The sequence below is a fragment of the Glycine max genome, chromosome 7 (genome assembly GCF_000004515.6).
Source record: "Glycine max cultivar Williams 82 chromosome 7, Glycine_max_v4.0, whole genome shotgun sequence".
NCBI classification, from domain to species: Eukaryota; Viridiplantae; Streptophyta; class Magnoliopsida; order Fabales; family Fabaceae; genus Glycine; species Glycine max.
The window spans coordinates 17,658,578-17,681,301 of record NC_038243.2 but is presented as its reverse complement, the minus strand read 5'-3'; the positions used below and the strand labels follow the sequence as shown (position 1 = coordinate 17,681,301).

The 22,724-nt window shown below is 33.9% G+C and overlaps 2 protein-coding genes and 1 pseudogene across 13 annotated transcripts; 1 reads left to right on the top strand and 2 right to left on the bottom strand.

Annotated features, from left to right (window-relative positions):
- The first annotated feature begins 4,145 nt into the window (after positions 1 to 4,145).
- Positions 4,146 to 13,251, top strand: LOC100777842 (RNA polymerase II C-terminal domain phosphatase-like 2). Of its 12 annotated transcripts, none has more exons than XR_001389191.3 (18): positions 4,149 to 4,797; positions 4,907 to 5,377; positions 6,746 to 6,956; positions 7,217 to 7,374; positions 7,465 to 7,535; positions 7,614 to 7,719; positions 7,855 to 7,935; positions 8,137 to 8,278; positions 8,373 to 8,746; positions 8,851 to 8,911; positions 9,872 to 10,002; positions 10,079 to 10,132; positions 10,424 to 10,520; positions 11,218 to 11,378; positions 11,523 to 11,618; positions 12,152 to 12,331; positions 12,677 to 12,753; positions 12,958 to 13,251. XR_001389191.3 is itself a non-coding variant. In XM_014778011.3 (16 exons), the coding sequence occupies exons 1-16, from the start codon at positions 4,504 to 4,506 to the stop codon at positions 12,937 to 12,939; spliced, it is 2,499 nt and encodes an 832-aa protein (XP_014633497.1). In that variant the 5' UTR covers positions 4,147 to 4,503; the 3' UTR covers positions 12,940 to 13,251. The 12 variants fall into 12 exon arrangements, 7 of the variants coding, with proteins under 7 accessions (XP_014633500.1, XP_014633497.1, XP_040873014.1 ...); XR_005892233.1 differs by having other exon boundaries at positions 11,733 to 12,331; XR_005892232.1 differs by lacking the exon at positions 11,523 to 11,618 and having other exon boundaries at positions 4,147 to 4,797; positions 11,733 to 12,331.
- A 2,676-nt stretch (positions 13,252 to 15,927) lies between these two features.
- On the bottom strand, positions 15,928 to 17,182 carry LOC100814042 (uncharacterized). Its single transcript, XM_006583580.4, has 4 exons — positions 16,929 to 17,182; positions 16,778 to 16,820; positions 16,526 to 16,686; positions 15,928 to 16,421 (listed from the first exon to the last, which is right to left on the bottom strand). Exons 1-4 carry the CDS (start codon positions 17,130 to 17,132, stop codon positions 16,113 to 16,115), a joined length of 717 nt encoding a protein of 238 aa, XP_006583643.1. The 5' UTR covers positions 17,133 to 17,182; the 3' UTR covers positions 15,928 to 16,112.
- A 1,210-nt stretch (positions 17,183 to 18,392) lies between these two features.
- On the bottom strand, positions 18,393 to 22,724 carry LOC102665308 (putative receptor-like protein kinase At3g47110; annotated as a pseudogene).

Sequence of the window (22,724 nt, the reverse complement as noted above, 5' to 3'; positions counted from 1 at the left end):
TTCCTGACTCAGGCGAATCTATATACCAATGACGATGCAATCTTATGTCGTGTCTTCCCAATGTCCCTTGAAGAGGTGTCATTGACCTGGTATGATGGACTCCCACCAAGATCCATAGACAACTTTGACACCCTTGTCGAACACTTCAGTGTGCAATATGCAACCAGTAGATCTCACCGCATGACCTCGACCGCCTTGGCTAGTGTGGGACAAGCAGACAATGAGTCTCTTAGAAAATTCATGTACAGATTTTGGCGCACCACTGTCCAGATCTGAAATCTTAAAACAGAGGTAGCGTTGTATTCCATACTCCTCGCCCTACGGCTCAACAAGTTCATGGGCAGCTGTGCAAAAAAAAAACCCCGGTAGCATGGACGAGTTGCACAAATGAGCCAAGGGTTACATTCAGATGGAAGAAATGTCCAAATTCAGGATTGAAGTCAGACAAGCTGGACATAAGTGTGACAAGTGAGAAAGAAGCACCAAGATCAACTTACACAAGTCGAACAATAGGCATAGGCCAAACACATGCTAGCCTCTTTCAAAAGGGCCTAGTTACGAACGTTACACACCTCTGTCGGCTAATCACACTATAATTCTAGAGGACCTGTAACCCCTACAAACAAGGACCCACAGTTCCACTCCTCTCCTATAAATACCAGGTTCCATCAAACTCTCAACACATCCCACACGAGTAAACACGTCTGTGCATACATTATTATACTTGTTTTCTTATTCTTCTAACTCATATACTTAGTTGAGCGTCAGAGTCCTTTGTTTTGTAGGTCTCTCTTTTTGTCCTTTTAACAAAGATCACTCTCAAAGCTGACCTGCGAAGTCCAGAAACTCACTTTAGCCATACTCACCCTGATGTGTGCCTGCTTCGAATTTTGGTATATACAATTTTCATATTTTTTATGGAGGCATCCATGTTCTTCTTAACCTTGATACATCCCTCCCCCCCCCCCCCCCAAAAAAAAGATATAACCCATAATTTCATGAACCCAATTCCATAATTAATCGCAATATAGCAACAAAAAGGGTTTTAGCCTTCTGCTTTGGTGCAAATTTATTTCAACCCCAACGAACACTTACCCATGACAAACTCGAGAATTTAAACTCTTATCTGTGGAGTTTCAACGACGAACAAAAAATCCTCAAGCGGAATGATTGGTAACCAAATCCAGACGATAAGTGCAAACCCAAAGAGGCTCTAATGTGAATCCAGCCAAAGGCTTCAACGACCACGAAGGCGCACATCGAAGCAGTGGGTGTTTCTCCTTTGATTCATGGGAAGAAAAAATAAAGGCAAGCAATTAGCGTAGCATTACGTGTTTTATGATTTGGGTTGGCTCTTTCAGATTCAAACTAAAATGTATTTTTATTTTTCTTTCTGTCAATTTATATTATTTTATATTTTTTAATGACGTCACATCATTTAATTTGATGTATCTAACGCGTCATATTTAGGGAAGAGTATATGCAAGACTTTCTTATTATATCAATTTTTTCCCATCTCAATTAATGTAGTATCCGTTTTACTTTAGGGTTGACACAAAACTTCCTATGTGGATTCATCAAGGATTTACGGTTGCAACACAGAAATCGATATATAGTGGATCCTACATGAGCATAGAGGTAAAACTTTTTTGTACCCAATTCAAATTCATTTGAATAGACATTTAAATGTGTTTCATTATGAAAAATAAAATATTAATTTATTATATTATTTTTTTCACATCTCAATTAATGTAGTATGCGTTTTACTTGAGTGTGGACACAAAACTCCCTTCGAGGATTTATATGCAAGAATGTATGGTCACCGCACATAAATCGATACATAACTTTGATGATGTAGTATAGTGGCAACCTCACTAGAATTTGTTTTATCAACTCAATGAATTGAACTCTATTTTATTTATTAAAATTTATTGAAAATTAAAAATTCAGTGTTTTTCACTTATTTAATGAATCTTATACTTTTATAGCTTTCAATGAATTTTAATTAATACTAAAACTAAAAATAAAAAATATGTCAAAAAGAAAATATTAAAAACACATTACTAAAAATGAATATTGTCGGTGACTTTTTGCAAAATCAAAATATTAAATTGCCTTTAAGTCAACTATGCTAATTTCAGTGGAAGCTTATTTTTTTCCCAATGGAGGGAGAGTGAGTTGGATTTTAAGGTTCACAACATGCTTCAAAGCTTATTGAATGCTTATGGACATATTAACAGATTGTCTAGCAATAAGATTTTTATATTAACAATGATTCAAACTCACACTCTTGTAAGATTATGAGTCTAATATTTATCAACTCCACTCTTGTAAGATTATGAGTCTAATATTTATCAACTGTACCAATATTTGTCAATAGCTTCTACATTACTTTTCAAAGCTTATTGAATGCTTATGGAGGTATTAACTGATTGTCTACAAATAAGATTTTCACATCAACAATGATTTAAACTCACACTCTTATAAGATTATGAGTCTTATCTTTACGGAGTGCACCAATATTTATCAACAACTTCTACATTACTTTTTCTTTTAATGTTCTTGACATTTTAAATATAGGGGAGTAATAATAAATAGTAATACATTCTCACGACACATTCATTTAAATATACATTCTATGATTGATTAAAATTTATCAAAAATTATTACCTCCATTTATATTTATAAGATCCAAATTAAAAATGGTGTTTATTCTTTTTTATAAGACTCAATTCATAATGTCTTTTGCATTAATTATTTTTGAACTAAATTATCCCTAGATAAAAAAAATGTTATATCAACAAACATTTAGAAGAGAGAGAAAAATATTAATACCAATAATAGTAAAAAAAAAAACCTAAATTTAGACCAAATTTATTACTACAAACTACTATCTTTGTTCCTAAATACTCTTTTAATTAATTTACACTCTTTATAAAAGTTCTTTAATAAAGTTAGTACAACATTAAACTTGTTATAACTTGTATTATTTTGCAAAAAATATCCTTCAAATTATTGAGACTCATAATCTCTCTATCTTTTCACTTAATTATTTTTTTTCACTTAATTAATGTGTGCTAGTCATTTTATGTAATCCTTTATAAAAGAGATAATCCTTATTAATCTCCGTTAATTAGGTATTTGAGTCTAATAAATAAAAATGAAATAAAAATAGTATAAAATTAGTTAAAATTCATCTAATGAAAAGTAAAAGTTACCAAATTTTATGATTTGTAATAAATTTTAGGGTATGGTCAAAAGTCCCTTAGGAAAATATATTGTTAGTTCCTTCTTTTAAAATATATTGTTAGTATTTTTCTTTATCTTATCTTATTTTTGCAACAAAGTAATAAAGATTTATTACTATATCTAAATTAAGATTTTTTTTTAATTTTATTTGTTTCTTTTTATAAGATTTTTTTAAAGTTATTTTTTGCATTAACTTATTTTTTTACTCAAATTCTCTTAATTATTTATAATAAATGCTATGTACTAAAAAGATAAATATATTATTTCTCTTATAAGGATTAAATAAGAATATTATTACACATTAATTAATTAAGTGAAAAGATATAAATTATGAGTTTCAATAACTTTAAGGTAATTTTTGCAAGATAATATAAATTTTAAAAAATTTAATGCAAGTAACTATATTAATAAACATTTCTAAAAGATGTGAATTAATTAGAAAAAAGTCTAGAAAGGGAAAAAATACCTACCAACATGCACATTCATAGTTAAAATAGGATAAATGCTTTTTTTTATTTTACTTTTTCTTCTCAAATAAAAAAATTATATCTTTTTAGTTTCTCAAATTTGAACTGAGGATTAAAAAAAGTAATTTTAATTTTTTGAGAAATTAAAAATTAAATTTTTTTATTTGAAAACTTTTTATTTTACCACATATATTTCTTAACTTATTATATCGAATTAATCCTTAATAGATAACGATCGTTGATGTAAAAAAAATAAAAAAATATAAATTTTTTCACAGGAGCTAACCTTATAACACCAACTCTATGCAATTATTAATATGATACGAAAAATTAAGATGGATAACAAAAATATAACCCACTTCTTCGCGCGATGTAAAGTATTAGTAGATGCTATTCAATGTCTCATCATTCGTCCCCACCGTGTACTTAACATCACCCCAGGCAAGCCAATCGGGACACATCAGTAATCTCACACATCCTCTGTTCAACCGAACCCCCTTCCCGGCCTATAAATATCCAAGCACTGTAATGGTTTGAAATTCGCAGGCTAGAGAGAGAAAGACACGGACTGAGAAAGAGAGAATGCTCTGAGTTTCAGAGACACTGTAATAGAGAGAGAAAGAGAGTGTGAGTTTGCGATGATGAGAACCAGAGAACGAAAGAGCAAAACGACATTCACAAATCTGCGCAAACCTCTCAATCTTATTTCCTGAGCATTCTCTTGCGTTTTGTCTCCACCGTCGTCGTTTTTGTTTCTTGAAGCATTTCGCGCGCGAGGGAGGGTAAGATGAGTCGTTTAGGGTTCAAGCACGAGGTGTACGACGGCGACAAGCACATCGGCGAACTAGATGTGATTCCTCCGTCGTCGTTGACGACGACGACGTCGTTTCACAACAACTTCCGCTTCCCGAACAACGAGATTCGCATCCACCACTTCAGCGCGAAGAGCGAGCGCTGCCCTCCGCTCTCGATCCTCCAAACCGTTGCCGCATTCAACGTCCGCTGCAAGCTCGATTCCTCAGTCGCCACTGAACAGAAGGAACTAATCGCCATCCACGCCAGTTGCTTCTACGAAATGAAGGTTATCATCAACAAATTATAAACTAATTATTAATTAATTCATGAATAAACAAACGAATTGAATATATTTGTGTAGTTTTAGTGTTTTCTGATAAAACGGTGCGTTTTAGACGGCGGTGGTGGTGGTGAACGACGAGGAGATTCACCTCGTTTCGATGCCGAGCAAGAGGAAGAAGTTCCCGTGCTTCTGGTGCTTCGCGGTGCCGTTGGGGCTCTACGACGCGTGCTTGGGGATGCTGAACCTGCGGTGTCTCGCGATTGTCTTCGATTTGGACGAGACGCTCATCGTGGCGAACACGATGAAGTCATTCGAGGATAGGATTGAGGCCCTGAGGGGGTGGCTTTCGCGTGAGACCGATCCGTTGCGGGTGCAGGGGATGTCCTCAGAGCTTAAGAGGTACCTCGAGGACAGGTTGTTGCTCAAGCAGTACGCGGAGAGTGACACTGTTGTTGATAACGGGAAAGTGTATAAGGTTCAGATGGAGGAGGCGCCACCGCTGTCTGGTAGCCACGAGAAACTGGTTCGGCCGGTTGTACGGTTGCAGGAGAGGAATATTGTCCTCACGAGGATTAATCCTGAGGTTTGTGGTTATTGTTGATTGAGTATTAAGTGTTGTGTTTCTGTTTGATTTTGGTTGTTGGTTAGTTTTTGTGGTGTTTGGGTTTTTGAGGGAGGGTGAATGGTGGGGGGAGATTGCTCGATAGGGTTTTTAGGGTTTAAGTTTGGGGTTTTGGGAATTGGTAAAATTTGATGAGGTGAAGTTTGGGGTTTTGGGAATAGGTGAAATTTGCTGAGACTGAGCATAGTGGGGTGTTGTGCCTGATTTATGAAAATTGTTAGATGGGATTGAAACTTCGAAATTTGCTGAGGGCAATCTTAGTGTGGTGATGTGGCTGATTTATGAAAATTGTTAGATGGGATTGAAGTGATGAAATGGATTGCATGTGGCTGTAACGACTGCTGTAGCTGCATTTGGCCTCTGATTGTGGATTGCATTGGGCTGCATCAGAGCACAATGCAACTGCAATTTCTAACCTTTTAAAGAATGAAAGAGGAGCTGGGGAGAGTAGTAAATCTTCTGGAATAATTGTTCGCAAACCCCTCTTGTACTCGTTTATGGGTCGCACAATAACACTTCTGTGCGGGGAGTGAGTGCACAATCAAATTGAATGGGTATATATGGGTAAAGTACACACAACTTTGGCTTGGATAAACATAGGTTTTAAATTGGTTTGTCTATTCACTTCATTCTTGCTTTTACTCAGATATAAGGATTCACTTTTCAGAGATTTGGATTTAGAAGAGTAGAGTTTTACTCAGTAATTTTTGACTGAATTAGGAATGTGTTATCACCAACATAGGAGAGAGACAAAGAATGACATTATTTTGGGTTTTATTGATATGTGATATATTCTGCTTTCTATGATCTTGTATTTTGGATAATTAGTCATTTAAGAGTTTTACATTTTAACATCGTGTTGATTCTCTCTTGTTTACAGTTTCAGCTTTTGCTTGTTTATATTTTTTGCCTGTATAAATGAAATCAGCTTCATATACCTTCAAATTTTCTTTCAGTTGCGAAAAAATGTTGAGTTAATGTTGCTGAGTGTCAAGGGGGCTAACTATTATTGATTAAATTGCCCAGTGGTTACTGATTCTTGCATGTGCTTGTCCTTGTTTATGAATGTATATGCTATCAATTTACTTGGGCAGCTTTTTTGGTTTTCTTAATGGATCTATTATGTATAGTTTTGTTGTAGTTTAGCATTGTTATTCATCTTTGTGAGTTTGTTCCATGTCTCTAGATAGTACACAAATACTGTGTAAAACTTGTCATTTTTTTGTATGAATTTCTTGGCATGTAATGTGGTTATTAATTACACCTAAATATTTGGAACCCTTCTGATATGCAGAGATTTTGTGTCTCACTGCTTGTTTTTTCTCATAGATACGTGATACTAGTGTATTAGTGAGATTACGACCTGCTTGGGACGATTTAAGAAGCTATTTAACAGCTAAAGGACGCAAGAGGTTTGAAGTATATGTTTGTACTATGGCTGAAAGGGATTATGCTTTGGAAATATGGAGGCTTCTTGACCCTGGGGCACATCTTATAGGTTTAAAGCAAGTCCTTAATCGTGTGATTTGTGTCAAATCAGGTATTGTTTCTATTATTTCCTAACTATTTGAACCTTCTTTGAATCACCTTTAACATGATACACAATTTTGAAATGAAACTTAATTTGAAATCTTATCTACCTCTTAAAACATTTTTTTTTATGGGGTCTTGTTGGTTGTGTAACAAATATAAAGGGCACAAGTTTGTTTTTGTAGGTAATTTGCTTTATTTTGTCTTATTGCTTCTTATAGTTGTAATTTCTTCTTGCTGTTATTCATTTCTGTATGGAATAATTTCCAGGCTCCCGAAAATCTTTACTAAATGTTTTCCAAGATGGTGTCTGCCATCCCAAGATGGCAATGGTGATTGATGATCGGTCAAAGGTCTGGGTAGACAAGGACCAGCCTAGGGTTCATGTGGTGCCTGCCTTTACTCCTTATTATGCTCCTCAAGCAGAGGTGCAGGTTTATGTATATTATTGCAATTTTTTTAATTTTATTTTCTAAATATTCTTGATAGAGACTTTAGTATATTCTTTTCTTTATTAGACAGCCAATGCTGTCCCAGTCCTATGTGTAGCAAGAAATGTTGCATGCAATGTCAGAGGTTGTTTTTTCAAGTAAGTTATATGATTGAGTGTTTTATTGGCTCAAATATTATTCCCACTATGGCTATAATTAATTTGCCACGTTCTCAGAGAGTTTGATGAGAGTTTATTACAAAGAATTGCTGAAATCTTCTTTGAAGATGATATTGGACTTCTACCTCATCCTCCGGATGTCAGCAACTATTTGATGTCTGAGGTATTACTGCATTAGATGTGTGCTTCATAATTTATTGATGATAATTAGCCATCCGTGATGATGTGCTATTATCTTCCTGTTTGTAGATGCTTGTTTATCTGTTGCTCTGATATCACCATGTTCACTGGATGACAGGATGTACCAAATGGTAATGCTAATGCCCCCTTCAGTGAAGGAATGAATGGTGCAGAAGTTGAACGGAGGTTAAGCCAACCTGTAAGTTTCCTTGGTTTTCAATGTGTTATTTCTGGTCTTGTTGTAGCAATGTATTTTCAAACTTTCAAGTAATTCTTGGTAGTGGCTTTCGTGTTGTCTCTGTGATGTGTTTTGGCCAGTAGTATTGTTTGTGCATGGAACATTTGTAGATACTACAATAATTTATTTTATTTTTTATATATTTTGTGTTATTCTTTTCAGGATGATAAGTTTTCTGTTGATTTATCCACCCGACCCATGACAAACAGTGTTGAATTCAGACATGAAACCTCTCAGCCAACTGCTGGTATTATTTCAAATGTCACCGGCCCTGGATCTTCAAGAACACTGATTCCTTCTCAGAGTACGGCACAGATTATGCTATTTTAGGGTTTCTATATTCTAGTTTTGCAAAAATGTGCTTTATTTTCATGGTATTTTCCCCATCCTTGTCTCAGAACCTGGTTTGCTTGGACCTCCTGTCAAGCATGATGGCAACTCTGTTGATCGTGATTATGACATGAGAAAAGGACTTTTAGGCATGAGGCATGGTCCAGATATAAGAGGTCAAATTTCAGCTGAACCTCCTCTGATATTGAGGCCACCTAATCAAGCATCACCATCTTTGATGCAGCCATTTGGAGGTGGGTTGGTAGAAGATGATATAGCCAGCAGAAGTCAGACCAATAGTTGGCCTTCTGCATCTGTTAAAGAATCTAATGTAATAAAGTCCGATAAGCATCAGGCTCAACAGAAACCATTTTCTAATAGTGTCATAGGTTCATCCCCCAATGTTTTACTCCCACAAGCATCACAACTAAAGGCTGAAGAGGTTTGTCAATGAGCATTTTGTTGCTTCCCATTTTTGACAATATTTGAAGTGTTTTTTTGGAGTACTGTAAAATTTCCTGTGTTGAAAATATTGCTTATATGCAGGCAACTTCTGTTTCTGATTTGCAGAGGCAGATTGTTCCATCTAAGTCTCAGCTATCATCAGGTAATGTTTATTTTCTTGATATATTCTTATTTAAAGCCTTTGAATCTTATTTGACACTCTTATTAAGTATGATGAACTGTGTGTGTGTGAATGGAATAAGGGCCAGTTTGTATTTGGCTACTATAAATATTTTCCATGATTATTTAATGAGTTTTTATATTGGTATTAATATAGTTTTGATGTACTGTTTGAAAGATCAAGTGTTAAATCAGAAATAGTATTACATAGTTTAGTAGCATGTATCTTGTACATGTTAAAAAATAGACCCATGAATGCTTTGTATTTCACCTTTTGGATGTCCCCACTTTCTATTTTTCCCTTCTGCTTTCTGTGAATGGTGTTGGAGCATCACCCTTCATGCTCTGATTTTGTGTTAACATAGTCCACTCTGTTTTGATTGAACTCAAAAAGAAAACCAACTGCTAATAATTGAATATTGAATATTGCAGCAAGATGTTACAAATTAACAGTGAAATATCCCTAAACAATCAAAAAAGACATGGGTGAAACAGAGAAAATATTCCATTGCTTTCAGAGCTTAGGGCCCAAGCCAGAGGCCAACCACGCCTTCTTTATGATTCACTTCCTTCCTTCAATGATAAAATTAGGAAATTGACTTTACAAGGAATACTCATTTTATACACTTTGGATTGGAGAGAGCTGAAGTTGTGCATGAATGCATTTTTTCTTTGTGGTTGTTTTCTTCCTTTTGCCTAGTGGGAAAAAGGCTATTGTTGTTGTTGGGTGTTTTCTTTCATTTTTCCTTTGTAACTTCATATCATTTGGTAGATTCTAATGTTGGCCTTGTTGAATTATCCAACCATATCTCCTAGTTTGTAGGGCTGGAAAAATCCCAGATACTGGGACAAGCTTGTTTCTAAGTTCTCGTTAGCATTTTATTTTCATTGCTGCCTATATAATTGCTGTTCTGTGTTGTGTTATTGACCTAAGTTTTTGCAGAGGATGGGATATCTCAGAATCATGCCTCTTCTAACAGCAAAGATTTTCAACATGAAGCTGGAAAAATGAACTTCTTATCCCCTCTATCTATTCAAGTGCTGCAAGAAATTGGGAGGCGGTGTAACTCTAAGGTATGCATGACTTTTGCACCTAACTGAATTTTTATCTGTTTTTCTTGAAGTACAATTTCATGTTTTTCGATTACAGGTTGAATTTAAGTCTATTTTAAGCACCAGCAAAGACTTGCAGTTTTCAGTGGAGGTCAGTGAAAGTTATATCTCTCTTTTTTTTTCTTCTTCTTCTTCTTATTATTATTATTATTATTATTATTATTATTATTATGCCTCTTTATGCACGCCTTATTTAACATTTTTGTTATATGATTGCATTACTCTTTGTTTATGTAGCATGAGTTGTATTATATGCATTATTTGATTATTGGTTTTGAACTCTTGAATTTTTGTTACTCTTGGATCTGAAATAAGTTTTGGTCTTCTCTGTTTTAATTGATTCATAACCTGTGCTGTAAATTTGTCTTGTGCCTGGGTTTAGGTACTATTCACTGGTGAGAAAATAGGTGTTGGTATGGGTAGGACAAGGAAGGATGCTCAACAACAAGCTGCAGAGAATGCTCTTCGTAGTTTAGCAGGTAAACAGCAATTGTTTGAGCCAATTCCAAAATTGTGTTCTGATTATATTGTTTGTATAGCATTTGTTCCTTTGTAATGAAGACAAAATTTTTGGAACATAGGGATATAAATAGTCAGTCAATAATATGATACGGATTGATAGGTAAGATATTGTTGCTGCATTTGGTGAGACATTATTGGTTAAGGGAATAGGTTGAAAATTTCCTTTCTTCATTTTGGTTACAGAGATAGCATTTACTTGTTGCTTGATAACAAGTATCTGAATATGGCTATGCCCTTCCAGCACTATGCATAGAACAGTTCTGAGATTCTTTATTTTGGTGATTTGTGAAATAGTAACTATTGAATTATGTAGAACAAATAGGAGTGAGTTCAAATTGAAGAGTATCTGTTGGTATCTTTCAGTTACTTTCTTGCATCCTTAGTCTTGGCTCCATGATTGTACATGATCACACATCTAGTAATTATCAGCAAACATGGCTCAAGAGGTAAGTATTCTTTTGCACTTTATTGTCTGGGCGTGAGGAAATGCTTCTGCGCATGCTACTGGTGATTGGTGAATGATGGCTAAGTGTGTGATGGTTGATTAACAAAGATTGTTTATCTCATTGTTATAAATGTAACTAGCTTTTTGGCCTTTTCTTTATTGGAATTATATTAACTACTGAATGTGTTTTTTGGTGTATGGAATTACAGAGAAGTATGTGGCACATGTGGAGCCTCAATGTAGAGCTGTCGATAAAGATTTTGACAAGCTTTCTCTTGGATGTGACAATGGTTTCTTGTGGGATGTGATCAATCCAGAATCCAGTGAACCGCAACCAGAAGATGGAGTGTCTAGAGAAAATGCTTCTGAGGTGAGTATCTTTTATGTTTTTGGTAGTTGATTTGACTTGTTTGTTTAAGGAAATAGGTGATGCTTGGATAAGGGGTATGTGGACTAGAAATTCCAGATGGAAGTGGTTGTATAGAGAAATCACGTTGTTTATGGAATTGTGTAGCATCAATGTGAAGGCTAAATCACTGAATGGGGAGTGAACTGGCTTCACGACTGCTACTGCTGTCTTAGACAGGCTTCTTAAATTCCTGCTTATAAGGTAATGGCTTGGTATAATCAGTCCCTGGTATCTACCCATTATCCAAGTACTCCCTTGTTATTGTTTTAGCCATATTGCTATTGCATGCTTCTAAATTATATTGTTGCTTTCCAGTTCAATTGGGAATACAAGAAGGAATCAATTACTTTTTCCTTGAGTTTATGTTGTGGGTTGAATTATTTTCATAACAGCGGTCTCTAAGGGTTGATACATGGAATTTGTAAGGAGTAAAGACTCAAATAATTGGTACTGCAGGATATTACTTAAATTAGGTTGTTTTCAGGAATTTTTATTATGTGGTATGCTCTATATTCTACCACCTAAGAGTGTGTTTGGATGAAAGAATTTAAAATTCTGAGAAATTTTAAATTCTAAGAATTTTGAATTGAAATTTTTTTATTTTCAAAATTTTATGTTTGGATAAAAAAAAATTAAAATTCTGAGGGTGAAAGAAAATGAATACAAAGAGAAGAGAAGATATGATTGTTGTGTTTTCCAAGAGAAAAATATTGATGCGGCATGGGGAGTTGCAGAGGAACCGGGACATGACGGACGGTTGCTTTCTTGACTGACGGGTGCAGTTCTACGTGTTCCCTTACACATGTCCCCGATCGAAGCTCTGCGAGCTCAGACAGGATTTCTTGAAGAAGAGGAGGATCATCGGCACGAGGAAAGAGTTGCGAGTTCGAGAACGGGATTTTGGGAACTTTCAGGTGAAAGAGAAGATGAAGATTATAAAGGAAATACAAAAACGTTTTGGAAGGTTCTTCTATCAAGAAGAAAATTTCAATTTCTCACCTTTTAGAAGGAAATTAAAATTCCACATTTTTAGTTGTTTAAAATTTTATTTTAAAATTTCAAAAATTTAAATTTTTCATATAAAACATTCAAACAATGAATTTTAGATTAAAAAAATTTAAATTCTTTAATAAATTATTTTTTCAATTAAAATTTTCTATCCAAACAGATTCTAAAGTTGATCTACTAGTGATATGTGAATTGCTGCCTACCATGTCATGAAGATGTAATTATTTGTATCAATTCACTATGATTTTCAGGCTTTGGATGCTGAGACTAGGTCAAGTACCCCTAACGCCATTAATCAGCAAATGGACAAGCGTATGAGCTCCCCGAGGTAACTTGAAATCGGATTTTATCTAGGCGTGTTAAAGCACGGATTTTTCATCCTGAACTCTTCTATTTATGTTATGCTTTTCCTCTCAATGTTCTTGGTTATTTTTTTTCCTCAACTTATACAATTTCTTTATGTTTTCTTCAATAATTTAGGATCCTGAAATTTGATGAATTTTTAATACCTTGAGCTTGGTTTTTGGCGCAGGTGAGTATTTCATATAATAGGGGGTGTCTATCTTAGTTTTCTTTTGTCAATTTCAGGATGCCCAATTCTAAACGATTGAAGGAATGAAAAAGTTCCAAGATAAACAAGATTTACCATTAGTGCAGCCAGCAACTGGAGAATTGGCCATCTGAATTCTTGGAACGGCATATTATCATTTTATACGTAAAAGGTTTTGATGTAATTCTCGTGTAATATCTCTGCCATAACAGTTGTAGATGTGACAAGGTAATTTCCCTTAGCTAAATTCTGTTATAGAGAAGGGCATTATTTTTATTTTGTTTTGCCCTACTATTTTCCTCATTAGGATGTTTCTCTAGCTTCCTGTTCAATGCCATATTAGTTGCAATATTAATTACAAGAAAATCATTTCTCCTTTGTAATTAATCCCTTTTGGTGGTCTAATTTGCTAGGATTGGTCCCTACTGATTTGACTGTTTTTTTTTATGATACTGATTTGACTGGTTCACATAACGTTGGCTTAAAGTTTTTTGAGTGTCAGTTTCAGACTAATTATCTACGCTTACCAGATAAACATGCCATATTGTTCATTAATAAAACTTGTCCAATGTATCCTCCACATGGTAATAATCAATTAGGACTGCAAGGAGGGCTAAATTTTCAGGTCTAGACCATGAATTAATTTGGCCCTTTTACATAAAACTATAATTTTTTGTTTTTTTACTGAACATAGAACTATAATCTTAAGTCTTAATAAATCGGAGTTTAGTTTTGTTTTCTGTCTTTTAAGTTTATGCTTGATTTTGGTCTTGAGTTATTTTAGTTCAAGTTTTTTAAAATAATCTAATTTGATATCTTAATGAAGTTTTCTATTTAAAATTTTAATTTGTCGATAAAGTACTTGAGAATTTATGATGGATTTTATATATAAAGTAATTTAAATGCTTACTCAGAAATTTATTAAAAAACAATTTTTTTAAAGGATTTTAGTATAATGTAAAAGCAGGATTTGAAAAGAGAAACAAAAATAAAAATTGTGATTCATAATTTTAACAAAAATTTGATGTTTCTTTAGCAAAAATAGACAGGTTTATGATGTGATTAATAAATTGAATTATTTTTTCTTTCTATCTTCTTCAAAAGGCATCATAACTGACGGATGTTTTATTTTTTTTCTCTAATAGTCACTAATTCTTCAATTCATTTATAATCAAAATTATACGTAAAAAAATAATTAATCACCAAATTATTCCCTACAAATAAAACTTTTAAAGAATTAATTCTTTTTGGTAAAAAATAATTAATCAAAAAGAATTAATTCTTTTAGAGCTCTAAATGTTTAGTTTTAAATTACCAATGTAATTTGTTGTGAAAAATCATTTTTTTATGAAAGTATTTTTTCTGGTGTTGTTTTGCTTGTTTCGTGGCCTTATATTTTGAAGTCAACTAGTTTTTAACCTACCCGGTTTACCAACAAATAGGGGTGAAAATAGGTCAGGTCAGTCTATAGGGACCTAGGACCTTACATAAAGTCGGGCTTGAACTGATCTATTTAATCAAAAGGTTAGGTTCACGCTTTTTTTAAAAGCCTATTAAATTAAATAGACCAGTCTTAGGCTTATTAAGAAGCCTTATAAGCCTGATAGGCCGGCCTATATATATATATATATATATATATATATATTATTTTTTGGGTATCAATATATAATATTATTTTTTGGATACAATTAATTTTTTTTTTTGAAACGATCAGACTTTGATTACACTCCATAACTTCTATTCCTATAATCAAGGACTTTAATTACAATTTAGGTGAGTCATGTGTCCTTTTATATTTTTCATTATTTTGATTGACTTTTCCTTTTTTTTTTTTAACTTTTCTATTACGTTCCTACTCCATAAAATATTAGATATTTATTGTGAAGAAGACTTTTAAAAAGGCATCAGGCCACACCAAACTTTTAAAAAGGTTAGGCCGAACCAAAATAAAAGTCTTTGATAGGTTATAGGTCAGACTCAAGCCTCAAAGATTCATCGTAGGCTAGGCTCAGGCCTTTTAAAACCTGGTTTGACCTATTCCCACCCCTACCAACAAAGTATACTTACGTGGAAAAGTCTTATTCAAGTTTGATGAGCTTGAAAGAAAAAAATGGTCTATATTAATGAGTTAAAGTAACAAATTACAAGAGTGACATTTTTCTAGTCAAAATATTAAGTGTATATGGCAGGAGAAAAATGAAATGGTAAGGAGGGAAAGGGTCAAAATTGCTCTTTTTTGCATTTTTTTTTCTTCTGCTTGATGGATTTGAAAGGAAGGTAAATTATTTATAATTTTTTAATTGTACTAGTAAATTTGTTCTGAGGTTTTATTATTTTATTCTCCTCTTAGTTAATGTTTATAAATTATAAGAATATAATAGTATATCTATTTATAATATATATTTGAAACACGAATTTTGAACTTAATATTTAAACATGACTTTAACTTCTTTTTGCCTTACCAGTGTAACTTTTCAAAAATTCTCTATCTCTTAAAAATTGATTTCTTATTTATTCCTCTAAGTAGAAATAAAATTTAATTTTTATTTTCTTCTATTTATACAGAACTGTTTCTAATTTTATGTTTTTGCTGTCAGTGTACATACAAAAAATTGTTTTTAAAACCTCCCGAGCTATAAAACCTTATCGTTTAATTGTTATGAATGGTACTGTTATTTGATTCTAAAATTTAAAAACCTCTCATTTGGATCAACCAAGGGAGAATCTTTTTATTTATTATTTATTTTACTACCCATTTAAATATTAATTGGAAATGACTTAATTATCTATGTCTAATTTGATTGTTTTAAGGACAAAAGAGTCCAACTATTTCTAATTATTGAATATTCAGATTAAATTATAGACAATGTTTTCTGCTAACCTTTTTGGCCATTATAGTTCTTCGATTTTTGAGAAATAAACTGATGAGCCATGGATAGGTAAAAAACTCATTTCATTGATGAACATATATGACCATACAATAGAAGTAACACATTTATTTTTACTAATAAATAAGTGGTTATACTATCAGCAGAATTGAAATGCCGAGCTCAAAGTAACTTGAGCTTTAATTCTAGTAGATCATACTTTGTTTATAAGGAAACAAAATTAAGCAATTTTGATTGGACGTGTGCTTTTTAGCACTTTATCAGAATTGATTTCAGCTTCTCCTTAGAATTACCCAAATTCTCGGCAAAATTTGGCATTTCTGACTCCATCTGGAATTCCTTGTTTGTGTTAGCAAGTTGATCTTCCTCCTTAATGTTTGGAACTCCATCATCTTCTGTTACTTTCTGTTGCTCAGCATTGTCCCAATCCTCACAAACAGTGATTCTGTTCATTGCTTCCCATGTGTGGAGATTTCTATCTGGCCCTGGCTGCCAAACAATCTCACCTTCTCTTGTTTTCAGAATGATTTTGAATTGGAATTTTCCAACAGGTACACCCTGATTGCATAAAATGTTGCAACACTCAATTCTTTTTTTTTTTTCCATCACACAACATTTTTCATATTTTGGAAAGATAATAATAAATTAATGATAATACTCACCATCTCTGCAGTCCACACATGCCCTTCTGACCATGTCATTGGTATGGCATTTTCAGGGTTCCATGAACCAAACATAGGATCATTACCAACTACTAGAAATTCTTCCCCAAAATTACAATTGCGTTGTAACTGAAATTTGACATTTATTGTCTTTGATTCCACTGCACAACACAAATTGACATTTTTAAGAGTTTTTATAGCCATAGAATAAAAATATTCTGTAGAAAGATCCTAAAAGATGTTAGAACTCACTTGGTTGTTCTTGAGATTGAAGCACCAAATTGTCCAAGTCCACCTGCATCATGTTACACAAAACACATTAAAGGCCTAAACCAATATATATATCTATCATTCAAACAATGAAAACAATGTAAGAAGCAAACAAAATAAAATAGAAAAGGACCATTGTTTTGGATGGCACAGCATGAAGTGGGAAAAGGCCCTTGTTGTTTTGAACAAGTTTGGGGAACCCCAAGTTGCAGCCCTTTTTGTCATTCAGCTGGGACAAGGAAAATTTGGGTGTGTTAGAAACATGAATAGCACATTTAGGAACATGAGTTCCTAGCATGTCAACAATGGCCATGGAGCAAGAGGTGTTGAGGGCCATCACTTGATGTTGATGGAGTGAAGTTTGGTCACAGAAAAAACCGTTTATTCCTTTGTAGTAAGCTTTTGTTGGCAAATTAAGCTTAATTGTGTGTTATTGAGAGTGGAAGTGGGGTACATTTTATATTGATGGGGTCATAGGAGTTTATGGTACTAGAACCATGGTAAAAGTAGAACACGGATCAAATTGCACGCGGTCATTTTGCCTTTTTTTTATCCCAAGTGAGAATCTCATCAACTAACTAATTCTTGGTTTGTCTATCTGAGTGGCTACAAACAAGTCTCGGAGTTTTTGTCTTAAAGACTATCTTGTGTAATGCACCAAAAGTCATAAACTAAAAAAAATGGTTTATGTATATACAATTTAAAGAATTTTATATTGTCATCTTTCATGATAAATAAATATCAAAATAATTTGAGAGATTAGTCCTCATTCTCAATAAGAAGCATCAGGTTCACCCAAAAAATATTAAGTTATGAAATTAAGACACCAATCCAAGTGTTATATAACTGTTCTCTTTACTATTGTAATTTTCCACAATTTTCGATTCTTCCTCAATTTTTTTCTTATCTCCTATAATATTTTATTTACAAAATTTATTTAGGCATAAAATTCTCTTAATAATTGCCTGTATCATGTATGTTGTAATAATTACGTATCTCCTAAAGCTTTGCTTTGTAGCTTACACGCTTTTTTTATGATTGGAATGTGATTTTTTGCGTCACCAACTTATGTCCAAACAGATAAGCACTAAATTCACATCGCATTTCCGATTTTCTTTAAAACAACTCTTACAATAATAATGTAAAATGTGAAGTAATACCTAACTACTCAAATCACATATAGGTAACACAGTTTTTGCGTCCATACAACTTACTTGGTACTATGCTTATCCCTCTATCCTTTGTCGGAAAAGGTGTTTCTTATGAGTTTAGTTTAACCTTACAAAACTGGCTTGTAAGGTGAGGATTATTTTTCATTTATATAGTTTATCTCGACACTATCTTTATTCGATGTGAGACTTCAACATGCCCCATCACCACACCTCCCCTCACGCTCATCAAGGCTACCTGCCTAGAGCGTGACAACCATAGGAATCCATTTAGGATAGGCTCTGATACTATGTCAGAACATGAATTTTTCATGAATTTAGCTTAACCCTATAAAACCGACTTGTAAGGTGAGGATTACTCCCCACTTATATAGTTTATCTATAGTTTATCTTGGCACCCTTTTCCATTTTCACCTATTCATTCTATTTTAACTATTTAGTACTAAATAGGAGCTTTTAATTGCATGCAGTTTGTTAACGACCTCAGTCATAGACACCCTTTCACGTGGTGAAGTGGTTGAGCATGACACTCCTATTTGCAACACTCTATTACTTCAGGTTCATTCTCCCTCAACATTGCTTTCTCCTTTGCCCAAAATTCTTCATCTCTATCATCAAATTCTTGCTTAGGGAGCAATAAAGGGTCAATTATTTCCATGACATGGTTTGGTAAAGCCAAGGCTGTAAAATGGTAAATTCCCATGCATGCTGACACCTTCAAATGCTTCATCTGTTGGTCTTTTTCCTGTGAAAATCTCAAGTAATAGTATCCCATAACTGTAACTATCTTCCAGTGCTAAAGGCTGGCCACCCATTCCATATTCTGCATCATTTGTAACTGATCAGTTTTTATTATATATAACTAAGGTTTAAAATTGTGACCGTGTTCGCGGTTTCATTGCAATTCTAAATATTGTGGGAAACTACAAACAAATGTGGCGGATATGACCTAAATGGAAGTCAGTGTAGTCATAGAGAACACAAACCTTGACGTTGTGACCAAAATCGCGGTCGTAAGTTATTTTTTAAAACCTTGAATGTAACTCACAATTGAACATTTATTGTTTGTTTGGATGAGAGGAAACAAAATAGAGTTGAAGAGAAAATAAAAGAAACAAAGGAAGAGTTGACTTATAGGAACAAAAATTCAATATTTTCTTTTCTTTCATCTTTCCTTCATGTCAAATTTTAATTTCCTTCAACCGTTCTTTTTGTTTACTTTCCTTTGAGACAAACAAAAAGGGGTTAAATTTAAGAGAGAGAGTGAAAGACATACCGAGAAGGATAACCCATTAGCACACTTGACATGGTTGATTGTTGGGGAGAACCGTTTGATTCTTCAAACAGAAATATAGCTAATCCAAAGTCACCAACATGTGCCACCATATTGTTGTCAAGAAGCACCATTACTTGGCTTTATATCACAATGAACAATTGGTGTATGACGAAAGTGGTGGAGATATTCCAGAGCACAAGCAACATCAATTGCTATATTAAGTCTTTGTCTGTTTATGCAGATTATCTACAGGATGCAACCACTCTTCCAAACTTCCATTTGGCATGAACTCAAACACCAATGCCTTGAAGTCGTTACCTTGATGATCTACTGATACACAGAGCAAGCTACCACAAGTGGATATGACAAGCAGACCCAAGAGGAAAATATCAGCACCAAAGTATTTAGCAGATTATTATTGAATAAGCCTGTTATTAGGAATTAGACTAAATGGGCTAGGGAGACATGTTGTCTGCCACCACTCCTATTAGCACTAGTATTTTGTTATGGTTTCTGTTATGAGAATATTTCAGTATCTTTTCGGTTAAGAGTTTGTTAGTGGTCTACTACCTCTATCATCCAAGTTCTATATATAGGATGATTAGTGTAATACAGAGGATATAGAAAATAATACTCAGTTTTTATTCATTTTGTTAAGGGAGGCCCTTCCTGGTCCTCAAATTCCTGGAACCGTAGTTATTAAAATTCTGAGAACATACCATCTACACTTGAGATAGCTGTTATGATCTTGCGAAGGTTGCGGGGCCTTATACTTCTTAGAACTTGGCACTCATCAATGAAGCTCTTCTTTGTTCAAGATTCAATACTTTAACTGCAGCACTTGATCCATCACTTGAAAGGGTTCCTTTGTACACAGAACCAAAACTTCCTGACCCAATAAGGTTATATTGGGAGAATCCACCAGTGCATTTTGCAATTTTCTGAGTATGAAATTTGCAATTCCAAATCCTTTGTAGTAGTTGATCTAGAAGATTTCTTTCTTGCTCTTTTTATCATAAAGATTGCAAGAAAACAAAATAGAAAGAGCACAAAAACAAGTGCACTAGCTAGAGGGATAATCACCTTGGGGTCATGAAATTTTCTGAAGGAAGAGGCTTTTTTGATGGTGCATGCATGTAAATCTAACTCTTGGACACCACCACAGAACTTGATGTTTCCATACATAGAAAAGGAAGTTGCATTCTTGAAGATCCTATTCCTCCCTACTTTTTTTTCCCTTGAAGCCATTGTAAGAAAGATTGAGATGCTTAAGCACTTTGAACTCAGCAAGAAATTCAGGAATCTGCCCAGACAAGTTATTGCATGATAGATCTATATCTTGTAAGCCTATCAAATACTGCATAGTTGAAGGAATGTTTCCCTCAAAAAAAGTTTCCCTGCAAATGTATCCATTCCAAATCAATACAGCTGCCAAGAGAGGATGGAATTATGCCAGACAATTTTTTTTTTGAGAGGTCCAACTGAGCAAGATTGACCAACTTGCCCACTTCAACAGGCACAGATCCTATCAAAGCATTATGACACAAGTCCAAGTAAACTGAAAGAGAAGACAAGGCAAAGACTTGTATTGGTATGGTACCATTGAGCATGTTATGGCTTAAATTTAGCATCAACAATCTTTAGCACTTTCCTAGACTTTCTGGTATGCTTCCCTCAAAGTTGTTCTCTTCCATCTGTAGCCTTATTAACCTTGCATATTTACAATGGATGAAGGGATTGCCCCAGAAAATTTGTTGCCATTCAATTCCAAACCATTTAACATTTGAAGCGTACCTATTGTATGAGGAACAAAACCACTTAGGTTGTTCTCTCCCAATCCTTGAACTGCTAAGTTAGCAAGGTTCTTGATCCCAATTGGGGTACTTCCATGTATTCCATTGCTGCCTATAGTAAGTATAATTAATTGAGTTGAAAGATTTGCAATTGTGCTAAGTAGTTATCCTCCAAAACTATTATCAGCAAGGCCAAAAACTTCAAGAGCAGAACAATTAACCAGGGAAGCAAGAAAATTCAGATCACCAGTTTTCCTAGTTCCGAGTCTATTGTCATCAAAATTCAGTCTTATTAAATGGGATAATCTTCCTATATTCTTAGGAGGCATACACACTAGTGAGGCCATTTTCAGCAAAGTCAAGAATTTCTAGCCTTGAAGCATTTGACAACGATTCCAGAATTGTTACAGTGAAGCTGTTGACTCCACCAGCCAATGTTTCACGATTCGGAAGAGTGTAACCAAAATCAGCTGGTTGTTACCATGCAGGTGATTTTGAGAAACAGTGAAAAAGAACAAGGAAGAAATATTAAAAACAGTACCAGGAATTGTTCCAGACAAGTTGTTTCCATTTAGTGCAAGAAGTGTCAATCTTGATAATTTCCCTACCTCAATCGGTATGCTTTCATGCAAGTGGTTCACAGCTAGGTTAAGTAAAGATAAAGATGAAGAGTTTTCAATCCATGCATGGAATTGTTCCTGTGAAGTTGTTATGACCAGCAAATAATATACTTAGTTCAGTGCAATGACTTAGATTGCTTGGAATACTACCACCAAAAGAATTATAACTTATGTTTATATGTTGCAAGAATTGTAGAAGTCCAACTTCTTGAGACTACTATTTCTGAGATTGAGTATAGATGGAGAAAGAGTGCCAGATAGTGTCATGTCTGAAAGGATCAAATACATGACTCTTCCATTGGAGTTGTTGTAGATAATTCATAACCAATTACAGTGATGGATGAAATCATTCCACAAACTCATGATGTGGAATGGATCATGTGACAACCTCTATCCCTCACATATGTGTACTAATAATAAAAGGAATAAGAAATCAGAATTAATTAAAAACTTTTAAAACACATTTAAATACAAGCATTTCAAAAGGGTAAAAGGCTCACATTCATTTTTCTAACATCATAATAAAATTTGTCCAAATAAATAATAAATCATCTCGACTCAAAATAAGGTCGTCCAAGACTTCATGCAATTAATATAGAAACATATACCCCAATGTCACATCCTATCATAGCATTGTGTTCTTGTGTCCTCTAGCATGAGGTTCTTCATAGTCATTCACCTAACCATCTGCTCTCACGAACACAAGGTTCGAGATCATCACAGGATCCAAACACAAATAGCACACGAGGAGTGAGTTATCACATTCCTAGTTCATAGAGAGAAACAAGACAACATGTATATATATATATATATATATATATATATATATATATCAGATAAACGAAATATAACTTACTTAAACATAGCTCACGTCATTCCATCACTTTGTCGAGTAACATCACATTATAACACAACACGTCTCATTCATTTTCACATCATTCATGTACTCAAGGATCAAAACACAATATCACTAAATTAATCAATATCGATCAATACACAAACGTTATACAATAGATACACTAAGACTCAATCCTATATGCAATTTGATACCATATCAGTGAAAAACCTCAT